This window comes from Myotis brandtii, unplaced genomic scaffold, assembly GCF_000412655.1.
Source record: "Myotis brandtii unplaced genomic scaffold, ASM41265v1 scaffold657, whole genome shotgun sequence".
NCBI classification, from domain to species: Eukaryota; Metazoa; Chordata; class Mammalia; order Chiroptera; family Vespertilionidae; genus Myotis; species Myotis brandtii.
In genome coordinates this window covers 228,541-239,572 of record NW_005370552.1, presented here as the reverse complement: position 1 = coordinate 239,572, position 11,032 = coordinate 228,541, and the positions used below count along the sequence as shown (strand labels likewise).

Sequence of the window (11,032 nt, the reverse complement as noted above, 5' to 3'; positions counted from 1 at the left end):
ATGTCCGACTGCAGCTTAGGTCTGCTCCCTGCTGGCAAGTGGACATCCCCTGAGGGCTGCCGGGCTGTCAGAGGGATGTCTGATTGCCAGCTTAGGCCCAATCCCCTGGGGAGCAGACCTAAGCCAGCAGGTGGTCATCCCCTGAGGTGTCCTAGACTGCGAGAGGGCACAGGCAGGGCTGAGGGACCCCCCCCCCCCCGAGTGCACAAATTTTTGTGCACTGAGCCTCTAGTGCAAGGATAAGAATAAAAGTAAGAATAAGAATATAAAGCAATATTAAATCTATATTAAGTGTTGTGCCAAGTTTTGTTAAAAATTAATCCACTCGCCCTAGCCGGTTTGACTCAGTGGATGTAGTGTCAGCCTGCGGACTGAAGGGTCCCTGGTTCGATTCCAGCCAGGAGCATGTACCTTGGTTGCGGGCGCATCCCCAGTGGGGAGTGTGCGGGAGGCAACCGATTGATGTTGCTCTGTCATCAGTGTTTCTAACTCTCTATCCCTCTCCCTTCCTCTCTGTAAAAAATCAATAAAATATATATTTTTTAAAAAATTAATCAGCTCTGTAATCAAAGTGATACTTTATGGGTAGCTTTTCCTTTTTTAAATGTTTAGAGCACTCAAGGAAATCTGAAATAGTAGGCTTGTGATTGAGTTACTAGTAAATGTTAAGCATTTGATTAAATTTGCAAACGGTGTTTAAATGGCTAAGGAGACTTGTTTTGCTCATGTAATATGTATTTGATTTATTGGCTGGATAAGTAGTATGGGAATGTTTAAAACAGTCATTCTGAAACTTGAACATTCATCAGAATCACCAGGAGGTCTTATTAGAATACAGCCAGTTGTGTTTCTGATTCAGTAGGTCTGGTTTAGGGCCCAAAAGAATTTGCATTTCTAACAGGTGCTACTTATGCTGCTGGTTTGGGGGGCACACTTTTAAAAACACTGAGGAATGTTTGCTATTTTACGTTTAGAGATAGATTATGCTAAGGAATGCTAAATGTTTGATAAATTCATAAGATGGACAGATTGGACTGTAAATAAAAATTACGGAGTAGGGGCAACAACTAAACTTGATAGAAAATACCACTGAAGGTGAAGGTGTAGTGGTATCAGTGATGTGGGAGGAGCAGCTCCCAGATTGTTTTCACATTGGAATCACTTAGGAAAACAGAGATATTAAAAACCTTTAAATAGATCATTAGTTCATATTATTTTGTCAATGATGTTGCTTTCTACTTTATGTTTAAAGTTGATATAGATCATGGAGAAATCACCATTCTTATTTTTCTTCTTCCAGGCTACTAAATATCTTTAAATATAAAAAGCCTTTCACTGGAAAAAATGACAAACCTGTAAATAGAGCTGGACTTATAGGCACATTAACTGTAATTTTGGCTTTCTATAGCTCTACATCAATTTAAAACCCCGGCTTTAAACATTGTAAGAGCTGTGTTATATGTGCTACAAATGAAAGGTTAACAAGTTAAAAATACTCTCTGGCTCTGTAATGCCTTTTCATTTGGTCTCTTTTGTTCCCATTGACTATGTAGAATTCTGTTTGCCTTGCAGTAGATTCTTGAAACTTCAGACAATCTTAGGTAGCTGTCCACAATGGTAGCAAAACAGCTTTTGCAAAATCCAAATTATCAAATTTGAAGTTTCTCACATATATTAGTTTCTTTTGGATGTTTAAAAGCCAATATTAGGATTAAAAATAATTGACAAGTTAATAATTTATTCAACTATTTTTTTCTAAACAGCAGCGAAAGAGATGATGGGGGGGAATAAAACACATTTAAAACACTTAGACTTTAAATGGAAAGATGGTTCAAGAGATAAAATGTTAACATTAATTATTTCTAGATGATGGCAGTATTGGTGGTTCTATCTATATTTTGAAAATATCTTTTAGTAGTTTCTACCAAAAAGAGTATTATTGCAATAACCAGAAAAAGCATAGTATTCAAAAAACATACTTTTGATAGTAATTGAAAATGAACTAGGGCTTCTTAGAGCAATGGCTAATTCTTGGCCTTGGTAAAGAAATGTGTGAGATGGGCTTGGAATATTTTGCCATATCAAAGACTAATATAGTTATGTCAAAATGACTCAATAGCCAACTTGAAGATAGATCACCTTGGCTAAATATGGGACATTTTGAGCATCAACAATAATAACTACAATTAACTGAAACCTTAAATATTTAAAATGCATGAATTTAGCCAGCATAGCTCAGTGGTTGAATATCAACCTATGAACCAGGAGGTTATGGTTCGATTCTACCTAATCTGAAATAATTTTGTCTCCACTATCAATGTACCCTTTGTAATCACTTATCATGAAGCCATATAAATAGTTTATTAGCTGTCTCTTATTTACCATTCCCTTCACTAATGTGCTAGCATAGATTGAGAGCACAAGAGCCCAGAATTACAATACAACCTTTCAATTCAGAGTCTCTCAAAGTGTGGTTCAGCCACTGTTGCAGCTGAATCATTTCAGGAGCTTGTTAAAATATAGATGCTCATATGAACCCTAACCTGCAGAATTATAAATTATCTCTCCACCTCCTATCTCCACCCCAATCCAAATTACTCTGCAACTGTCTACACGTGGTTTACATTGGGACACACCTCTATTTGAGGACTACCACTTTGTATTTCATATATTTGCATGCATTTGAGTGTATAAAGTTAAACTTAAGGATCAGAACTCCCTCACATATTAGAAAAGGAAATTAAGATCCAGAGATATTTTCAAGCCATGCAGAAAAGAGTTAAGATTGAAAGCCTGACTACTATCTTTTGAACGCACTGCTTGTAAGATGCCTCTAGATGACGTCTGGGAACTTTGGTTTAGACCACTTTTCCACCATTCCCAGGCCTGATAAGAGTTGCTTGATGTGCCAAAACTGTTTTTACAAACAATACGGTTTAAATTAAACACCTGCTGCCCTAGCTGGTTTGGCTCAGTGGATAGAGTATTGGTCTGTGGACTGAAGGGTCCCAGGTTTGATTCCAGTCAGGGGCACATGCCCGGGTTGTTGGCTCGACCTCCAGTGTGGGATGCTCAGGAAGCAACCAATCAATGATTCTCTCTCATCATTGATGTTTCTATCTCTCTCTCCCTCTCCCTTTATCTCTGAAATCAGTAAAAATATTTTTTTAAAAATAAAAATAAATAAAGTAAACACCTTCTTTCTTCCTGGGAGTCGGGGATTTGGGTAAATGTCAAACAAAGGATGCTATGTGACCATCCCCCAATAAAACCACCAAGCACTTACTGTCTAAGAAGATTCCCTGGTTGACAACATTTTGCATGTGTTGTGACAACTCATTATCAAGGGAATTAAGCACATCCTGAGTGGCTCCACTGGGAGAGGACTCGTGGAAGCTTGCACCTGGTTTCCCTTGAACTTTGTTTCATGTGCCTTTTCCCTTTGCTGTTTATGATTGGTATACTTTCACTGTAATAAATCATAGCCATGGGTATGATCATATTTTGAGTGCTGTGAATCCTTACCGGTGAATCATCAAAAATGGTGGTGGTCTTGGGGACCTCATGACACAGAAGCAAATGATTTTCATAACATATTTCACTGACCCTCTCATGGGATGTTTAGAAGAGGTAGTATTCAAAACAGCATAGCCTTAAAAACACAGCATGTTTTAACTGCTGACTTAGCTGCTAAGTCTGAATCATGGTTTCATTGTCTATAAAATTGGGCCAATAATTACTTTGTAAGGTTTTTACAAAGATTTAGAGATAATAGTACAAGAGGTCTATGGTATATACCCTTTAAGGAGGAGTTATTATTTGCATTCAGAGTCTTTTGGATAAGATGGAAGGATAAGAAGGAATTCTATGGTTCAAATTTTATGTATTCATATATACATGTAGCAATGGATCTAATTACATATGTAGACTAAAAGGTCCCAAACATGTTGGAACTTGTAAGCAGATTGGTTTTTCTCAGGATCTGTGTAGAGCATCTCTGACTAAAAACTTGTGATGGGAATTGTGTACAGAGCAAACACACACACACACACACACAAAAACATGTTTATACTCATCCTCATCTTTCAACCCATGCTTGGCTACTTGTCCCTTGTTTTTGGGGTCCTGCCCACTCCACTGATTTCTGGGCCCTGACCTCTTTCTGGCTGCCAATCTGCACTCCTTAACTATTTATTGGATGCTCAGCTGTTCCTCCAACTGTACCCTTTTCAAACCACTAGTTCACACATGACTGATTTACCATCAGTCACTTGGTCCTATATGGAAGATCCCCACTGAAACTCTATCTTGGCTGTGACCCTGGCTTCATCTCTTGACCAGCTTGTTATATTTGCTCTTGAATAAAGTATACTTCACTTTTGTGAAAGGAGAATTATTGGGCAAATATAATCCCAGTCAGTGGTAGCATATTTGGAAGAAAGCCTCATTTGTGTTTATTTATTCTTTTTGTTCAACACTTCTTAATACTAACATTGTCTCATCTGAAATAATGTAACAGAAAGATTTAAAGTTGATTTATTTCAAATCTCTTCAGCTACTATAAAAAGGAGGCAGTGTCTGCAAGGAGTTGCTTTATGGCACATCATTTTCAGAAAAACAAAACAAAACATTAATCTTCCATATCAAGGTTAAAATATCTAAACAAAGACATTTGCTCTGTATTTCTCAACCAGACATGATATAATGTTGAGAGTACTGCATGGGGAATCAGTGGCCCCTATGTTTCAATCTTCAGTATAGTTGCTACAAGCCTTTCCCCACCTCTATTTCATCTGGGTAGGGGTGAGCTGCTAGAAATTGTCAATAGTATGTGAGTAGAAGTGATTGTTCCACTTCCCTGCTAAGGTGGCTTTGAAGCAAGTATCTGGTCTCCATTCTTTCTTCCCCTAGCTCCTGGCTGGATGTTGACATCCAGGGTGACCTTAGAGGCCACATGTTGAAGATTGTAGAGCCACTCTCATCCAGAGTCTCTCAATAACCACATATATAATTATCCCTTTCCTCTTACCAATCAGGAACATCCACACTATGTTAAGCCATTGAGATTTTGTGTTTATAGTAGTTAGGTGTCCCTAATTAAGTTGATTCACCTCTTTATGTGAATCTCTTTGGGTTGTTATAAGGATTAAATGAGTTAGATCAATGCTGACACATAATAAATGCTCAATAATATTTGCTATTAATATTAATATGTGCTTTAATGCTAAGTACATATGAGTCATTGAATGTGTCCATTTCCCAGGACCTCAATTTCTTCAATTGTAAATGTAAGGGTCATGCTTGATGATTCCTAATTTTCCCTAAATTTGAAATTGTATGATCGGTACAGAGGACACTGAGAGAGAAAAGCATATTTTCTTTTTGAAATGTATCCATTAATTTTGAAATAATAATTGAAGCTAAGAAGATTTACAAACCGGGCTGTGTCCGTGAGACTTTCATTCACACCCAAGTGAATGTCTTGTGTGGTAAGAAAACAAGGGTGTCCTCCCAAAAGTGCAAAGCCTACAATAAAAGAAAGAGAAAAAAATGCATTTTGAAAAAAAAGAACTAAAGTGGGAAACACAATTATTAAGTACTGTCACCATCTCAATTGAAAAGTCAAAATCTTTAAAGCTCTCCAACCTCTCTAGTAGGTAATTCCCAAGCAAAGCAAAATAAGGAACCTAGGGAAATTTCGGTATAAGCACTGACCTCTCCTTCAGATGTATGCCTGTTTTTCCATTCTCTTGTGCAAAACCTGGCAGATCAGATATGCTATGTCCCAGGTAGAATCAGAGAACACAAAACACACTAATAGTTCTACTTGCTAAGGATCCTGTAATAGAGTCTAACTCCATTTGTGATGTTTCACTGCTACTAGCTTTCAGGCCCAGCATCACTTTCCATTGGAGGGTTGGAGCAGAGGAGTTACATAATTGGACTTATGTTGCAAAACTTTGGGTGAGAGTTAATAGATTGGACCAGGCAGGTAGTGGCTGAAATGATGAGAAAGTAATAGGGTTCTTGATATATTTTGAAAGTAAAGCCAGCAATAAGAGAACTTCTAGATTCCTCCACCACCCCATTATCCCACTTGCTAGCATCTGTACCCACATATTCTGTTTTCCTTCAGAAAACATACATGTATGCACTAGAAGCCATACCCCTTGCCTACTCAAGCATGTTACTCTTCCATTTCTCCCTTACATTACCTACATCTCATTTTCTCACTCAATAAAAACAAATGCAAATGTTGTCTTGTCCTTATTTCCCCTACTAGATATCTCTTTAATTCTTTGCTCCCTTTGCAGCAAAACTCTGTTTTTTCTTTTTCTCTTCGGTTCTTCTTTTCTGATTTTCTTCAAACCTATTCCCGTAAGGCTTTGGTCTCCCAACACTGCACCAAAGCTTCTCTCACCAAAGTCACCAATTACCTTCACATTGCTACATCTAGTGGCCATTTCTCTCTTGCCATAGCAGCATTTAACAAAATTGTTCACCACCCTGTCCTTGATAAAAATTTCTTGCCACACTCTCTAGGATACCACACCATCTTCCTTTTATATCTACTTGGTCATTGGTCCTTCTCAGTCTCCATTTTCTTTTCCCTGACCTCTTCCTTATACAAAAACTTTAGAGTCATCCTTAATGTCTCTCTCTTACCCAATACATCAGGAATCTTGTTGGCTCTCCCTTCAATACATACCCAGAATCTATATATCTTACTCCCTCCATTGTTACCACCCTGCCCCAACTTCTATGTACTATAGTTACATATTAACATGTTTCACTGTTTCTATCTTGCCTCCATCCCCACCCCAACACTCTATTCTCAATAGAGATTCTTTTAAAATGCGTGTTAGATCATGTCCCTCCTTCATTCAAAACCATCCAAAGTTTTCCCATTTTACTCAGAGTAAAGCCAAAATCCAAATAATGGAATACATGTTTTTCTCCCAATTCCAGGCACATTTTTCTCCTTTCTGAGAGCATTTATCACCTTCCACTGATATTGTATTATCATTCACTTATTGATTGTCTATTATTTATTGTTTGTGTACCCACACGGAGGCAGGGGTTTTCCTTTATTTTGTTCACTGATGTATCACTCTCAAGAATCTAGAACAGGGGTGGGCAAACTTTTTGACTCAAGGGCCACAATGGGTTCTTAAACTGGACCAGAGGGCCGGAACAAAAGCATGGATGGAGTGTTTGTGTGAACTAATATAAATTCAAAGTAAACATCATTACATAAAAGGGTACGGTCTTTTTTTTTTTTTTAGTTTTATTCATTTCAAACGGGCTGTAGTTTGCCTACGGCTGATCTAGAATAAATTGTGGTACATAGTAATTGCTCAACAAATACTTGTTGAATGGATTTAGGAGGGATTTTGACTCTGGAAAGAGGACCCATTCTTTTCACTTGCAAACATCTAATTTTGTTAACAGAAAGAACAGAATGTTCTATTATGTGTGAAGTGAAGTAATGGAATTTAGGCACCGAAATAAATATGAATACTGAAAATTCATCTAGAAAGTATTTATTGTGTGTCTACTATATGCCTAGCATGGGGATGATTGTAATTGAAGATTGAGGACTATGGAAGAACATTTCACACAAAGTTTAAGACCTCCGGGCAGGAATGCTCCAAGTCACACTCTTATTTTGACTAGAAGTCATTTTGCTGTAATAACCCAGGATTAGTTCATTTTCATTTTCCTCTGAGGTAGGTGGAGGAAGGGGGGTTATAGAAAGTGTTAAGAAGTAGGATTCAAAGCCTTCAGCAGTTCTTAAAGAAGATAAAAAGGGGGACATTGACTCTGAGAAGAAATTGCTGAGGAGAGGAGGGCAGAGGGATGGGTCGCTACTCTCTCTTCAACCTTCATCAAATATTTTTGAACAAAGAGTTTCTTCTGTTAATATCTTAATTTATGTCTGGGGATATAATAGTAGCTGTTATTTTGCTCAAAAGAATTCATGGCCCTAGCCTGTTTGGCTCAGTGGATAGAGCGTCAGACTGCAGACTGAAGGGTCCCAGGTTTAATTCCGATCAAGGGCACGTACTGGGTTGCAGGCTCGGTCCATCGTGCAGGAGGCAGCCTATCAATGATTCTCTGTCATCATTGATGTTTCTAGCTCTCCCTCTCCCTTTCTCTCTGAAATCAATATATAATATGTATATGTATGTATGTATATTCATGCACTAGAAATCTGGGGGCTCTGAAGGCTCTTGCTGATAGAACTAAGGCAGTCATTAACTTCTCTCTGTTCTTCACTTTCCTACCTGCAGAATGGTATCATGATTTTTATATTGCCACCTTTGTAAAGGTGATGAATTTGAAACAGCTTGGAAAACACCAGCTTCTATTTCACCTTAAAAGTCAAATACCAATGTTAAATAATGAAAAGAGTCATCTCTTAGGATATCCTGTGATTTTTCTATCAGCTACTGCACTTAACAAGATTAATAAATGTATCTGTCTATCTGCTCAATTAACTTGCAATAAAATAATATAATCATAAGTAAACACACAGGAGAATTGCACAGTTTTCCAGGCAGGCATACACAAAGAGTGAGTGAGGAATAAAGGATCTACAAGTACACACAATGACATTGAGATATATCACTAACATAAATTTGAACAAAATAAGCCAGATACAAAAGAGCATATGCTGAATGATTCCACTTATATAATGCTCCCAAACAGGCAAAACTGGTAGAAACATCTGCAATGTTCAAAACCAGGATAATGGTAACCCTAGGATGGGGGGAGTAGTAACTGGAAGGAGATACAAGGGAGGGCTTCTGATTGCTATTAATGTCCTGTTTATCTATCTGGGTATTAGTTACAAGGATGTGTTCACTGTAAGAATTCATTGAACTATATGCTTAATGGTTTGTTTACTTTCTATAGGTGTGTTACACTTAAATTAATAAAAAATATTACATGGCCCTAGCCAGTTTTGTTCAGTGGATAGAGCGTCGGCCTGCAGACTGAAGGGTCCCAGGTTCAATTCTGGTCAAGGGCAGGTACCTTGGTTGCAGGCACATCCCCGGTAGGAGGTGTTCAGGAGGCAGTTGATCGATGTTTCTCTCTCATCGATGTTTCTAACTCTCTATCCCTCTCCCTTCCTCTCTTTAAAAAATCAGTAAAAAATATATTTAAAAATATATATATGTATTACATGAATACCTGGCCAGGCATGGCTCAGTGGTTGAGCATCTACCTATGAACCAGGAGGTCTCAGTTTGATTCCCGGTCAGAGCAAATGCCCGGGATGCAGGCTCCATCCCCAGTAGGGGGCCCAATTAATGATTCTCATCATTGATCTTTCTATCTCTTTCTCCCTTTCCTGTCCTCTCTGAAATAAAGTAAGTATATTTTAAAATATTACATGAGCAATTAATATCGCTTAAGTTGAGTGGAAAATGTTATTCTGTCCCCTGGAATAAGTAGAAATACTGCTATATCTCTGCTACTCAGAATTGTGATGGAATTCTCAAGGATTGTCTGGTGAGGATCACCTCATCCCAGAGGCTGGCATAAATCCAAGGTAGCAACAGACAGTTTTAATTACATCCTATTTTCATTCTAAGTACCAAGGTAAAGGTTTTGATGAAAAATTGTGCCAACTATTATTATGCACATTTACATAATAGAAAAGCTCTACCATGTTCTTGGTTGAGGTTTACCATTTCTGTAAGCATTTAAAGCAGCTCCTTACTCTGACTGATTCTTCTACTGTTGAGCTTGGCAAAATGCCATATGAAATTAGAACCAATGGTATTTATTGAGGACAATGATGAATACTCTGTGAACCATAACTTTTTATGGTCTTATGTTCCTTTTCCCATGTATTTGTTGCAACAGTTTATGATTTTGTGCAAGTTTCAGAGCCCTTCTTTATAGAAAGCCTCCATTTAACAAGATGCTTAATGCCACCTGTAGAAATGATTTTACTGGAATAATACATGACTATCACATGTCTAAATTAAATTATATGCTTACAAAATAAATTTAACAATAGCTTCCAATCCTGGGTCTGCTATTTATTAGCTATGTGTCTGTGGGCTATTTGTTGAACCTGTTTCAGCCTATGGTCTCACCCCTACAGAGTTGTCATGAGATTAGGTGAGACAATCCATGTAATTAATGTAGAGTACTTGATACAGGGTCTATTAAAAACTTATTAAATATTCACTCTTGGTTTCATTAATAGCGTAACAATCACATTATATGTGATTAATAAAAAATATCTCTTATTTAGGGATATTTGATATTAAAAATAACATTTGAGGAAACCAAGATGGTGGCATAGGTAAACACCTGAATTGCTGCCTCGCACGACCACTTGAAAAATACAACTAAAAGACAAAACGCACATCATCCAGAACTACAGGAAGGCTGGCTGAGTGGAAATTCTACAACTAGAAGGAAAGAGAAAAGCACTGAGACTCAGAGGAGGTGTGGAAGTAAAGTGCGGAGGTACAGAGGCGCACGTGGAAAGGGCTGGCAGCTGAGGACGCGGTTGTCTTTTTCAATCGGGAGGGAGTCTCAAGCTCCCGACTGCTCTGAACTCCAGTTCTGGGTGAGTCTCTGGGGACCCAGACTCATACGGGGAGAAATTGGACTGTCTGGCATCCGGCAGGACTCGAGGGCCGCTTTCTCTCAGAGGTCTTGCAGCGATTACCGGGACACTGAGACACGGGGCCTCTTAGAGTAGGACTGAGGATCAGCCATAGCTGCTTGCTCTGCCCTGTTGATCCCCTGAGACCCTGCCCCACCCAAGCTGTGCACAGAGGCTTTTGCATATGAAAGGCCTGGCCCTTTGCAACCTGAAAATTACCTAACAAACTGCAGCTGAATCAGAGAGACCCAGAACTTCCAAAAGAGGGTCCAAGGCCCCACAGCAGCTTGCATTGCTTCACAGCTGGGCCTCATCTGGGCATCTCCAAACCCCAAACAAAGAAGAGGAATCTCTCCATAGCTCCTGCTGGGTAGCCTCAGGCAGAGGCTAAATTAGCAC

General features: G+C 38.6%; 1 protein-coding gene across 1 annotated transcript in view; it reads right to left on the bottom strand.

Annotated features, from left to right (window-relative positions):
- OTC (ornithine carbamoyltransferase) overlaps nt 1–11,032 on the bottom strand; it is a 49,721-nt gene that overhangs the window by 24,376 nt on the left and 14,313 nt on the right. The window contains exon 4 of the mRNA XM_005880869.2: nt 5,439–5,526. Coding sequence (XP_005880931.1) covers nt 5,439–5,526 — 88 coding nt within the window. The remainder of the gene's footprint in view (nt 1–5,438; nt 5,527–11,032) is intronic.